This window comes from Trachypithecus francoisi, unplaced genomic scaffold, assembly GCF_009764315.1.
Source record: "Trachypithecus francoisi isolate TF-2019V2 unplaced genomic scaffold, Tfra_2.0 Lachesis_group20, whole genome shotgun sequence".
In the NCBI taxonomy this organism is placed as follows: Eukaryota; Metazoa; Chordata; class Mammalia; order Primates; family Cercopithecidae; genus Trachypithecus; species Trachypithecus francoisi.
The window spans coordinates 44900840-44914792 of NW_022681466.1; the positions used below are offsets into that span (position 1 = coordinate 44900840).

Here is a 13953-nt window from a genome sequence, read left to right on the forward strand (position 1 = left end):
ACGGGTGGATCACGAGGTCCGGAGATTGAGACCATCCTGGCTAACCCGTTGAAACCCCGTCTCTACTAAAAAATACAAAAAACTAGCCGGGCGACGTGGCGGGCGCTTGTAGTCCCAGCTACTCGGGAGGCTGAGGCAGGAAAACGGCATAAACCCGCGAGTCGGAGCTTATAGTGAGCTGAGATCCGGCCACTGCACTCCAGCCTGGGCGACAGAGCAAGACTCCATCTCAAAAAAAAAAAAAAAAAAGAACGATCAAATAAAATTTCTGGAGGTAAAAAATAGAATCACTGAAATTAAAATCCCAAAGGAAAGGTTAAACTGTAGATTAGATTCAGCTAGATAAAGAATAAGTGAACTAGAAAGATGGGGAGAAATTACCAAGAACAAAATCGAGAGACAGAATAGATGAAAAATATGAAGCAATGTTAAAGAATATAGAAAACAGGATGACAAAATCTAATACACATCTAATAGAAGATACAAAGGGACAGTAAAGAGATTGAAAGAGGGGAAATATTCTAAAAGATAAATATATTAGAATTTTCCAGAACTGAAGAAAGGCATGCATTCTCAGATTTAAGAAGCACAGCAAATACTAAGACAGAGGGGAGAAAAGGAAATACACCTCTAAGTATATCATAGTGAGTGACAACACAAAAAGATATTCCATGTTCTAATATCTGAAACTGTGAATATCACCTTATTTGGAGAAAATGTCTTTGCAGACGTAATAAAGTTAAGATCTTGAAATGAAATATACAATGACAGGCGTGCTTGTAAGAGAAAGGAAGGAGATGAGATACAGACACAGGAAAAAAGGCCATGTGAAGACTCATGGGAAGATGGAGGCAGAGATTGGAGTTACATTGCCACAAACCAAAGAACACCTAGGGTTGGCTGGGTGCAGTGGCTCACGCCTGTAATCCCAGCACTTTGGGAGGCCGAGGCGGGCAGATCACAAGCTCAGGAAATCGAGACCATCCTGGCAAACACGGTGAAACCCCGTCTCTACTAAAAATACAAAAAATTAGCTGGGGGTGGTGGCGGGCGCCTGTAATCCCAGCTTCTCCGGAGGCTGAGGCAGGAGAATGGCTTGAACCCGGGAGGCGGCAGAGCTTGCAGTGAGCGGATATCATGCCACTGTACTCCAGCCTGGGTGACAGAGTGAGACTCCGTCTCAAAAAAAAAAAAAAGAACACCTAGTGTTCCTGTTAAAAAAGCAGAAATGTTAGGAGAGAGCACAGTAAAAAAGACAAAAAAAAATAAGTTTAATAGAAAAAAAGGCAAATTTTTCATAAGCTCCTGAAAGATTCCTTGTTCTATTTTTTTTTTTTTTTTTAAGAAGAAGGAAAAGGAGAATGAAGAAGAGAAGAGGAGGAGCAAGAGTAGGTAGTAATATTTAAGACTGTGACATTTCAACACTTGGACTAAAAAATATAAGGGAATGTTTGAGGGCTAAGGAAAACACTTGAAGGTAAAAGAAAAATTTCCAAATCTTTATTTACCTCAGTTATTTTACTGTGCTGTTGTACTTGTAAACTCTTTCTCCCACCTTTTTTTTGTACTAAAAAATCAGAGTACTTTTCTTCTCCACAAAGAAATACTGACGTTTCAAATCTAAATGACACAGAAATTGGAATCACTCTTGAATTTCTTTTTGCTTTTTCTTATTCTTTTCAAATTTTAATTATGGAAATTTTCTAACATATACAAAAATATACAGAATCCCATCACCCAGTTTCAACAGTGGCCAATCCCATTCCATCTATATCCCATCCCTGTGTTCCCATCCCTTATTATTTTTGAAATAAATCACAGTATATTATTTCATCTGTAAAGATTTTAACAGAAATCTCTACAAGGTGTCTTTTTTTGTAGAGATTGGGCTGGGTGCGGTGGCGCACACCTGTAATCCCAGCACTCTGGGAGGCCAAGCTGGACAGATTGCTTGAGGTCAGAAGTTTAAGACCAGCCTAGCCAACATGATGAAACCCCATCTCTACTAAAAATACCAAAAAAATTTGACATGGTGACACACGCCTATAGTCCCAGCTACTCAGGAGGCTGAGGCACAAGAATCGCTTGAACCTGGGAAGTGAGCTGAGATCGAGTCACTGCACTCCAACCTGGGTGACACAGCACGACTCCATCTCAAAAACAAAACAAAACGAAAAAAAAAACACCATATGACAGCTAAAAATTAACAATTTCTTAATATCATCAAATATACAGGCAGCATTCACATTTCCAGTTGTCTTGTAAATTTCATAAAACTTCTTAACATTTTGCATCAGGACTCAATAAAATCCCAGCATCACAGTTGACTGAAATGTCTTTTTAACTTCTTTTCATCTATAAGTTCTCCTTCTATACCTTTTACTATCATTATAATTATTATTACTAGGTCATTTGTCCTGTAGATTTTCCACAGTCAGGATTTTGCTGATTGTATCACCATGGTTGTAGGATTCTAGACGCTTGAACATATTAACGTTCAATAGTCGAGGGAGATGCAAAACCACTCTCTAGGTGGTGATGTTATTCCATCAGGAAGCACATAATGTCCATTTGGCTATTTGTGGTATTAGCAGCTACTTATAAATAATAACTAGATCTAGTAAATCATGAGGGACTGGCTGGGCATGGTGGCTCACGCCTGTAATCCCAGCACTTTGGGAAGCCAAGGTGGGCAAATCACCTGAGGTCGGGAGTTTGAGACTAGCCTGGACAATATGGTGAAACCCTGTCTCTACAAAAAAATAATAATAGGCCGGGTGCAGTGGCTCAAGCCTGTAATCCCAGCACTTTGGGAGGCCAAGACGGGCGGATCACGAGGTCAGGAGATCGAGACCATCCTGGCTAACACGGTGAAACCCCGTCTCTACTAAAAATACAAAAACTAGCCGGGCGAGGTGGCGGGCGCCTGTTGTCCCAGCTACTCGGGAGGCTGAGGCAGGAGAATGGCGTAAACCCAGGAGACGGAGCTTGCAGTGAGCTGAGATCTGGCCACTGCACTCCAGTCCGGGCGACAGAGCGAGACTCCGCCTCAAAAAAAAAAAAAAAATAATAATAATAATAATACAAAAATTAGCCAGGTGTGGTGGTGCATGGCTGTAGTTCTAGCTACTCAGGAGGCTGAGGCAAGAGAATTGCTTGAACCTGGGAGGCAGAGGTTGCGAGCCAAGATTGCACCACTGCACTCCAGCCTGGGTGACAGGGCAAGACTCTGTCTCAAAAATAAATAAATAAAAATAAAAATTAAAAATCATGAGAGACTGCAAAGTGATTATATTATAAATCCATCATTCCTTCAATCATTAGTTAGAATATTTCTTTTTTCTCTGTGTAGAGATGGGATCTTGCTAAGTTGCCCAGACTGGAGTGCAGTGACTATCCACAGGTGTGATTATAGTGCATACTACAGTTTCAAACTCCCAGGCTCAAGTGATTGTCCCACCTCAGCCTCCTGAGTACTGAACTAGAGGCACATACCACCATGCCTGGCTACTAGAATACGTCTACAAATAGAAACTTTCTCTCATGTACTATTTGGTTGCCCAGGGGTACAGTTTCATATAGAATGGCAAGATACAGAGAGATTCAACTGATTTAAAAAAAGAAGAAGAAAGAAAGGCAAGATAATTGCTCTATTGTTTTCCTTTTTTTACCGCTTTTCATAACAAAGACTTGGCTCACTTGTAACCTCTAAAAATGACAAAATAATTTTATACCATTTTGAACACATAGACTTAAATGTATTTGATGCAGTTTAATTCCCTGAAATTATTATAATTATTAATGTTCCAATTTTCTCATCTTTTATAGGAAAAGGTGGCAGCCTCTTCAAGCAGGCTCTTGAGTCCTTCTGATGATTCCCTGGTAGCAGTCTTCTTTATTAATAGTTTCCTTATCTCCGGAAGACAAGATGTTCCAGGCTTACTGTACATTTCCTTTCACAGATATGCAATCAGCATTTCTCTAAAGAGCCTTTTAATAAGAAATGGTATTTCAAGACTAAAGTTTGGGCATTAGAAGCTGAACTTCTTTTTAATCAATATTCTTCTTTCTTATTGTTTCTCTTATTTCTCCTTTTTCCTCTTAATTGGACGGTCAAAAACCCTTTTTTTTTTTTTTTTGAGACAGAGTCTTGTTCTGTCGCCCAGGCTAAAAGCACAGTAGTGCGATCTCAAGACCTTTCATAACACAAACATTCCATAAACCAGGGTTCCCCAACCTCTGGGCTGTGAACCAAAACTGGTCCACACAGTAGGAGGTAAGTGGCTGGAGAGGAAGCATTACCACCTGAGCTCCACCTCCTGTCAGATTAGCGGCGGCATTAGGTTCTCATAGGGGCACAAACCCTATTGTGAACTGTGCATGCAAGGGATCTAGGTTGTGCCTCCTTATGAGAATCTAATGCCTGATGATCTTCTGAGGTAGAACAGTTTCATCCAGAAACCACCCCTGCCTCCTCCCCATCCCCTTGTCTGTGGAAAAAATATCTTCCATGAAACCGGTCCCTAGTGCCAAAAAGGCTGGAGACCACTGCCATAAACTATACAACAATAAGATAAAATGTAATTATGAATTACATTTGAATTAAATTTTAGAAGAGAAGACACATACTCTTACGTGTGCTTCAAGTAATCCAGGGTAGACTTAAATTTCAAGAACAATTCCTCAGGACAGAGACTAACTAGACTATATCTACGAGAGCTTCAGGTGAACTCAGCCCTAAGCAAAATTGTGACATAAAAAAAAATATATAATTCATGCCACTCCCCTTTTTTAACAAGTACCTTGGCCTTTTTTCCCAATTTTATTTATTTATTTTAAGTTGATAGATAAAATTATATGTATTTATTGTGTTTCTTAAATTTATTTTTTAATTGACAAATAAAATTATATGTATTTACGGCATACCCTGCTCTTTTTTTTCTGATTTATTTCTCCAAGAAAAAGTATCTAGCTTTTTTGACACACTATCCCTTTAAATCCAATCTCCCAAATTCATACCCTGTGAACCCCCATACTTTGCTCTTCACTTCCCTGAAGCTGCCATATGATTAGATCCCTCTGCAGTCCTCTAGTCTCAAAGCAAGGACTTTCAACTATTTTGTCTATGACCTACAGTCAAAAGTACATTTTCTATTGAGGTACAATATACATACACAGAGAGAAGAGGTGCAGTAGAAAGCAAGAGAGAGACAGGAGGAGGGAAAAGCACTCTAATGTTTTCAATTCTATTCTAACTTATTGAAAAAAGAAAAAAAAACTAGTAGTAAACCAGCTGCAGTGGCTCTCACCTGTAATCCCAGCACTTTGGGAAGCCAAAGTGGGAGGACTGCTTCAGGCCAGGAGTTCAAGACCAGCCTGGGCAATATAGTGAGACCCCACCTCTCCAAAAAATTTAAAAATTAGCCAGGCGTGGTGGTGCATGCCTGTAATCCTAGCTACTCAGGAGTCTGAGGCAGGAGAATCTCTTAAGCCCAGGAGGTCCAGGCTGCGATGAGCTACGATCATGCCACTGCACTCCAGTCAGGGTGACAGAGTAAACTCCTGCCTCAAAAAAGAAAAAAAAAAAAAAAAGAAAAACTAGTAGTGACCTCCTAAACTGATTTCATGACCCATTAATGAATTGCAACTTGCAGTTTACTGGTGCTTTATATACCCCATATATCCTTATTGAAGTTGAGCCTTCTTACTTCTAGTATAATCATGACTTCCACTCCATTACATGACTTTTGATCTTTCACCTTTTTTCAAAAAATGATAAAGAAAATAAAATTTTAATCTGATGAATGTAAGGCCTCTTTAAATTATCAGGCCCAAAGAGACATTAAAATGAGATAGCAGTCACTGTCTCACATCCCCTTGAGCTAAGCAATTATTTCAAAGTTGCCTGCTATGTGGACTCTAGACTGTCACCAAGTAGCCACATATTAACCTAACAATGCCATACACTGGATACCATAACACATATGTTACAGTTCAGCACTGTATAGCCAATCACTAATCAATGTTATTTCTGTAAACCAGTGAGAATTCCTGAAAAACAACTTCTGTAATCAACCCATCTCCTGATTGTTACCTTTTTTCTTTAAAAACTTGAACCTCTCCTTTGTTCTCCAGAGTACCTCCCAAGTGTTTCCCAGGCTGCAGTCCTCAACCTGGACCCAAACAAACTCTCTACTTATATTAATTTTGCCTCAGTTTCCTTATTTAGGTAAACAAAAGTATAAGTGTATTTTTTAATTATGAGCTGTTTCACACATTTCATAGAATAAGGATGATTTGGTATACATAATGAATAAGTAAAAACATTTGTCCTGTACCCCGTTTTTATTTTTTTTATTTTTATATATTTAGAGGGCACAAGTGCAGATTTCTTACATGCACATAGGCATTGTGGTGAGTTTAGGCTTTCAGTGTACCCAGCACAAAATTCAACCCTCAACCCTCCTCCCTTTTGTAGTCCCAATGTCTATTTTCTACTCTGTATGTCCACGTGTACCCATTGTTTCGCTCCCACTTACAAGGGAAAACATGCACTGTACCCCATTCTTTTGAGGCATGTGCTTTCCACAGTGCTAACCTATCTTGAACAATGCTAATGGAAGAAGATAAAGGGATGCTTCCACGACCTTCCTTTTCTTCCTAGGTAACAAGTTTTATCGTAGTCTTCTAGAAATAATTGCTTCATCTTTTGCCATCTACCAAACAGGAGTAGTGGTGAAAACGTTAGATTAAATAAAAGTGAAATACAGATTTCTGGAAGGTAGAGGAGATTTTTATTTAGGTGCCTCTCCAGTCATAATGTGTAGGTAATTTCCAGTTTCACCAACAGGTAAGATGAGCATTTAGTTAAAGATAAAGTGACATAAGCTCTGAATGTTTCCCAGAGGCTTTTGTATTTTTTTATTTTTCAGTCATTTTATAAATAATAATAAATACAGATTGAGTATTTCTCCTACATGCATATAAAATGCTAGAACTTCTATAACTAACAAAAGGCAACCAGGCAATGCAGCATACAAGAAAGAACTGCTAAAAGATTCAAATAGCTTGGCCAGGCGCAGTGGCTCAACGCCTGTAATCCTAGCACTTTGGGAGGCCGAGGTAGGCGGATCACAAGGTCAGGAGATCAAGACCATCATGGCTAATACAGTGAAAACCCATCTCTACTAAAAATACAAAAAATTAGCCATGCATGGTAGCGGTCGCCTGTAATCCCAGCTACTCGGGAGGCTGAAGCAGGAGAATGGCTTGAACCCGGGAGGTGGAGCTTGCAGTGAGCCAAGATCGTGCCACTGCACTCCAGCCTGGGCAACAGAGTGAGATTCCATCTCAAAAAAAAAAAAAAAAAAGGCTGAGTGTGATGGCGTGCACCTGTAGTCCCAGCTATTCGGGAGGCTGAGGCAGAAGAATCACTTGAACCCAGGAGGTGAAGGTTGCAGTGAGCCATGGTTGCACCACTGCACTCCAGCCTGGGTGACAGAGTGAGACTCTAGCTAAAAAAAAAAGATTCAAATATCTTAATTTCATGGAAGGCACAAAGTCAAGCCAAGAGGAAAGAAGCTTCCATTTCCTTCTTAAATTCTCTTTAAGACAAACTTAACAGACATATGGATAATTGTTCTCCTCTAACTGGAATCCTATGATTCCAGTTAGCTTATAGCTTCCTTATAGGCTTCCACATATGATACAATTTGACTCTGTGTCCCTACCCAAATCTCAGGTTGAATTGTAATCCCCAATGTTGGGGGAGAGACCTGGTAGGAAGTGGCTGGATCATGGGGGCAGATTTCCCACTTGTTGTTCTCATGATACTGAGTGAGTTCTCATGAGATCTGTTTGTTTAAAAGTATGTGGCACTTCCCCCTTCATTCTCTCTCCTGCTGGCCTTGTGAAGGTGTGCTTGCTCCCCCTTCCCCTTCCACCACGATTCTAAGTTTCCTGAGGCTTCCTCAGCCTTGCTTCCTGTAAAGTCTGCAGAACCATGAGCAATTAAACCTCTTTTCTTTATAAATTACCTAGTCTCAAGTAGTTCTTTAAAACAATGTGAGAACTGACTTAGACAACATGGAAGCCTGTAGACTTCCACATGGCTGCGAGAGAAGTCAAAAAAAATGTAAGAACAGCTATTTGGGAGTTAAAATTATGCTACTGAAAGAATGACCATAAATATGCATGATCCTATACACATGGTACATTATGAGAACACATAAGCTACGTTTTGGCACTCTTAACTTGCAAAAGAATAATTCAATAAAGTAAGTTCAGAGTTTTTAACTTACATTTTTTTATATTCTGGGCTCAAACTCCTAATTTCCCGTGAAATTTTCTTCTCTATTGTTTTAGAAAACTTGATGTATTTCTTGTGGTTAATAGTTCCTGATGGCAAGTCAGTTGCAAAAGAATTAGAGCCATCATCTAAGAAGTCAATATTTTCCTCTGCCTGTGGAATATAAGAGCTACAATCAAGCATGTCATCTTTGCACATACATATTAAATATGAAATTCTGGGTCAAATCGTTCATTTTAGATCAATATTCTTTCTCAAATAGTGCTACCGAACAGAATTTTGATGAAAAAGGTTTTACTCACTAGTGTATTATTTTTCCAGATTCAGTACATACTCTAAATAACTCCAATTTTCCATAGTGCACTATATAGCTATAAAATGAACATCATTTATTAATATATCTAACAGTTATTTAATCTAGCAATTTTTCTTTTTTTGAGACAGGGTCTCTTTTTGTTGCCTAGGGTGGAGTGCGGTAGTGCAATCATGGCTCACTGCAGCCTTGACCTCCCAGGCTCAAGCAATTCTCCCACCTCAGCCTCCTGAGAAGCTGAGACCACAGATATGCACCATCACGCCTGGCTAATTTTTTTGTTATTTGTAGAGATGAGGTCTCTCTACATTGCCAAGGCTGGTCTCAAACTTCTGAGCTCAAGCAGTCCTCCCACCTCAGCCTCCCAGTGTGCTAGGACTACAGGCATGAGCTACCTTTCCCGGCCTGGATCTAGCTCTTAAGGTATCAAGATACAAAAGATTATCATACTCTTTGCCAAGCAGGTACAAAAGTTTATCATATTCTTTGCAAAGTAGTATTTTTATTATAAAAATTAACTCGATTTTAGATACAAACCAAAGCCATGATCCATGAAAGAAATAATCAATAAGTTAAACTTCATTTAAATTAAAAGCTTCTGCTCTGTGAAAGACACCATATCAAGACAATGAAAGGAGAAGTCACAGACTGGGAGAAAATGTTTTTAAAAGACATATCTGATAAATAACTGTTATCCAAAATATACAAAGAACTCTTAAAACATAATTTTAAAAAACTCAATTTTAAAATGAGCTAAAGACTTGAACAAATACCTCACTAAAGAAGATGTACAGAAATATGGTAAATAATGACACGAAAAGAAGCTCAACATTATAATTGGATTAGGGAACTGCAAATTAAAAGGAAACACCATTATAGACCTGTTAGAATGATGAAATTTTAACAAAAAAACCATAAAACTTCGATAAAAGAAACTGAAGAAGACACAAATAAATTAGAAAATAGCCCAAGTTCATGGATTCAAAAAATTAATATTGTTTAAATGTCCATACTATCCAATGCTATTTACAGATTCAATGCAATTTCTCTCAAAATTCCAATGTCATTTTTCACAGAAATCAAAAAATCCTAAAATTCATATGGAACCAGAAAACACCCCATATGGCCAAAGCAATCTTAAGCAAAAAGAACAAAGTTGGAGGCATCACACTTCCTAATTTCAAAACAGATTATAAAGCTATAGTAATCAAAACAGAATGTTACTGGCATAAAAACAGATACACCAACCAATAGGACAGGATAGAAAGCCTAGAAATTTTCCAAATATTTACATTCAGCTGATTTTCAACAAAGTTGCCAAGTACACACAATGGGGAAAGAACAGTCTCTTCAATAAATGGCATTGGGAAAACTGGATATCCCCTGAAGAAAAATGAAATTGGGACATCATCTCACACCATATACAAAAATAAACTTAAAATGCATTAAATATTTAAACACAAGACCTAAAACTGTAAAGTTACAAGAAGATAGGGGAAAAGCTCTACCACACTGGTCTGGGGAATGATTTGTTGGGTAAGTCTCCATAAGCACAGGCAACAAAAGCAAAAATGGAAAATGGGATTATATGAAACTAAAAAGCTTCTATACAGCAAGGGAAACAATCAACAGGGGAGAAACAACCCACAGAAGGGGAGAAAATATTTGCAAACCCTACATCTGTTAAGGGGTTAAGGGGTTTATACCCAAATTACATAGGGAACTCAACTCAAGCAAGAAAACAAACTATCCAATTAAAAAATGTGTGAAGGATCTGAACAGACATTCTCAAAAGAAGACATACAAATGGCCTACAGGTTTGTAAAAAAATGCTCAATATCACTAATTATTAGGGAAATACAAAATAAAACCACAATGAGATATCATCTCACACTATTCTGTTAGATATTCTGTTAGAATAGCTATTATCAAAAAGACAAAGGATAACAAGTGTTGGCAGGGATGTGGAGAAAAGGGAACATCTGCACACTGTTGGTATGAATGTTAGCACAGCCATTCTAGAAAACAGTATGGAGGTTCCTCAAAACCTAAAAACAGAATTACCATATGATCCAGCAATCCCATTTCTGGGTATATATCCAAAGGAATTGAAATTAATATGTTGAAGAGATATCTGCACTCCCATATTCATTTCAGCATTATTCACAGTAACCAAGATATAAAATAACCTAAGTGTCCATCAACAGATGGATACATGAAGAAAATGTGGTGAGTATACACAAATGAATACTATATAGCTTTTAAAAAGAAAGAAACTCTATCATTCACCATAACATGAATAGAACTGGAAGACATTATGCTAAGTAAAATAACAGGCACAGAAAGACAAACACTATATGATCTCACTTACATGTGAAATCTAAAAATGTTGTTCTCATAGAAATAGGGAGTAGAAAGATGGTTATCAGAGGTTGTGGGGTGGAGAGGTTTGGAGGAGGAAGAGGGATGGGGAATGGGAAGACATTGATCAAAGGGTACAGAGTTTCAGTTAGACTGAAGGAACAACTTTTAGTGATCTAATGCATTGTATGGTGAACATAGTTAATAAATAATATATACTTCGAAATCACTAAAATATTGTTCATGTTCTTATCACAAAAAAATAAGTTGGTAATGAATATGTTAATAGCTAGATTAAATATTTCTATAATGTATACATAGATCAAAATACTACATTATGCCCCATAAATACACACAATTATTATTTGTCAATTTAAAATAATAATAAAAAACTCAATTAAGGAAAAAGAATGGCAATAATCCAAAACACTGACAACAACAAATGCTGGCAAGGATGTGAAGCAAGAACTCTCATCATTGCTGATGGGAATGCAAAATGGTACGACCACTTTGGAATACAGTTTGGCAGTTTCTTACAAAACTAAACATACTTTTACCATACAATTCAACTATTGCACTTGTTGGTATTTACTCAAACAAGCTGAAACTTTATTTCCACATAAAAACCTACAATTGGGTGTTTATAGCAGCTGTACACATAATCACCACAACTTGAAAGCAATCAAGATGCCCTTCAGTAATTAATAAGTAAACTGTGTTAAATGTAGAGAATGGGATATTATTTAGTGCTAAAAAGAAACAAGCTATCAGGTCTTGAAAATACATTTTAAAACTTTAAATGCACATTAAGTGAAAAAAGCCCGACCTGAATGGTTCCATATTGTATAACTCCAACTATACAACATTCTGGAAAAGGCAAAACTATGGAGATGGTAAAAAAACCAGTGTTTTCCAGGAGATGGGGGAAGGAGAAGTAAATAGCTAGAGCACAGAGGATTTTAGGGCAAAAATAATAATCAACACAGTAAACAGACAACCAACAGAATGGGAGAAAATATTTGCACACTATAAATCCAACAAAGGACTAATATATAGAATTTACAAGGAATTCAAACAAATCAGCAGAAAAAACACAAGTACTCCCATTAAAAAGTGGGAAAATAACATGAACAGATATTCTCAAAAGAAGATATACAGTCAACAAATATGTGAAAAATGCTCAACACCACCAATCACCAGAGAAATGCAAATTAAAACCACAATGAGATATCACCTTACCCCAGCCAGAATGGCCATTATTACAAAGTCAAAAAACAATAGATGTTGGTGCAGATGGAATGAAAAGGGAAAATTTATATGCTGCTAGTGGGAATGTAAATTAGTATAATTTCCACAGAAAACAGTATGGAGATTTCTCAAATAAATAAAGGTAGATCTATCATTCAATCCAGCAATCCCACTACTGGGTATCTACCCAAAGGGAAAAAAAAAGTCATTGTATCAGAAAAAGACAAAAACAAAAAACACCTAACGTATATGTTTATCTCAGCACAATTCACAATACCAAAGGTATGGAACCAACCTAAGTGTCCATCAACTGATGAGAGGTTAAAGAAAATGTGGTATATATACTATGGAATACTACTCATCCATAAAAAAGAACAAAATAATGTCTTTTGCAGCAACTTGGATGAAACTGGAGGCCATTATCCTAAGTGAAGTAACTCAGGAACAAAAAAACAAATACCACATATTCTCATTTATAAATGGGAGCTAAGCTATGGATCCAAAAAGGCATATAGAGTGATAGAGATTCAGAAGTAGAGAGGGGGCAGAGAAGTGAAGGATGAAAAACTACCTGTTGGGTACAATGTATACTATTCAGGTAACAGGTACATTAAAAGCCCAGACTTCACCACTGTATAATTCAGCCATGTAACCAAAACCCACTTGTACCCCTGAAGCTATTGAAATAAAAAATATTAAATAAATAAATATCTTTCTCTACAAAAAATAACAAAAAACAAAGCCTATATTAAAAAAAAGAAGAAGAAACTATATTGCTTCTAAATAGACACCTCTTCCCACCCCCGCAAAAAAAAAAAAAAAAGAAATAAGAGTTTAGTGACAATAAACATGTTTAGAAAAAGAGGAATGCAGTTGGAAATATTCTCTCCTGAAATTTGGCTGTTTGTTTAAGACACGTGGCAGCATCCAGTCCATCAAAGATGTATTAGTCCTGAGCCTCTGAACCCAAAGTTGACCCTGAAGATCACACAGACAATTTATAAAGATTACCAAGGAAGTTTAGAGAGAATCTCTATTTCCACAGGATGGAAATTAGCAGAACTAGTTCAGTGACTTTTAGACTCTGCATCATTTGTCTTAAAACAAAGGCATACCTTTAGATTGTTTCAAAAAGGCAATTCAATTTGCTGCCTTGATGAGAAATGTATTACAAATGATGAACAGATTCCTAAAGAGATTGAAAAAAATGACCCAAAATAGAAAGCAGAGGGGGAAAAGGGGTAGGAAATCTAAAAAGACAGAAAAACCTGTTACCAAAGGCCAAGTGAATGAAAACAAAGAGTGAGTAGAAGCTTTTGACACAGAAGAAGAAAAGAATCTCGGAAACACTGTAGTAAAAGGTAAGCCATCTGGGAAGTATAAATTATACAGTCTAAGGAAAACAAAGTGGTATGATACTTTAATATTAATTTTTAAGAATTCATCTTCAAAATCATTTTATAAGGGCAAAATCAACAAAGTAGTAGGTATAAAAAGGTAAATTTAAATGTATATACGTGTATATATATGATATAAAGTACATATCTCAGCACTTTTCAAGAGTCTCTGAGATTATTTTTCAGACTACATTATAGGTACATGTTTTACACAGTAGTGTCAGATCTTCTAAAAGGATAAATTTAAAAGATTAGGACTCTCTGGAGCAAGATGGCCAAATAGGAACAGCTCCAGTCTCCAGCTCCCAGCGCGAGTGACACAGAAG

General features: G+C 37.3%; 1 protein-coding gene across 1 annotated transcript in view; it reads right to left on the bottom strand.

Moving 5' to 3' along the window:
- Positions 1 to 13953, bottom strand: part of EFCAB13 (EF-hand calcium binding domain 13) — a 121381-nt gene that overhangs the window by 96579 nt on the left and 10849 nt on the right. The window contains exons 3-4 of the mRNA XM_033184098.1: positions 8301 to 8461; positions 1509 to 1620 (exon numbers count right to left, since the gene is read on the bottom strand). Coding sequence (XP_033039989.1) covers positions 1509 to 1620; positions 8301 to 8461 — 273 coding nt within the window. The remainder of the gene's footprint in view (positions 1 to 1508; positions 1621 to 8300; positions 8462 to 13953) is intronic.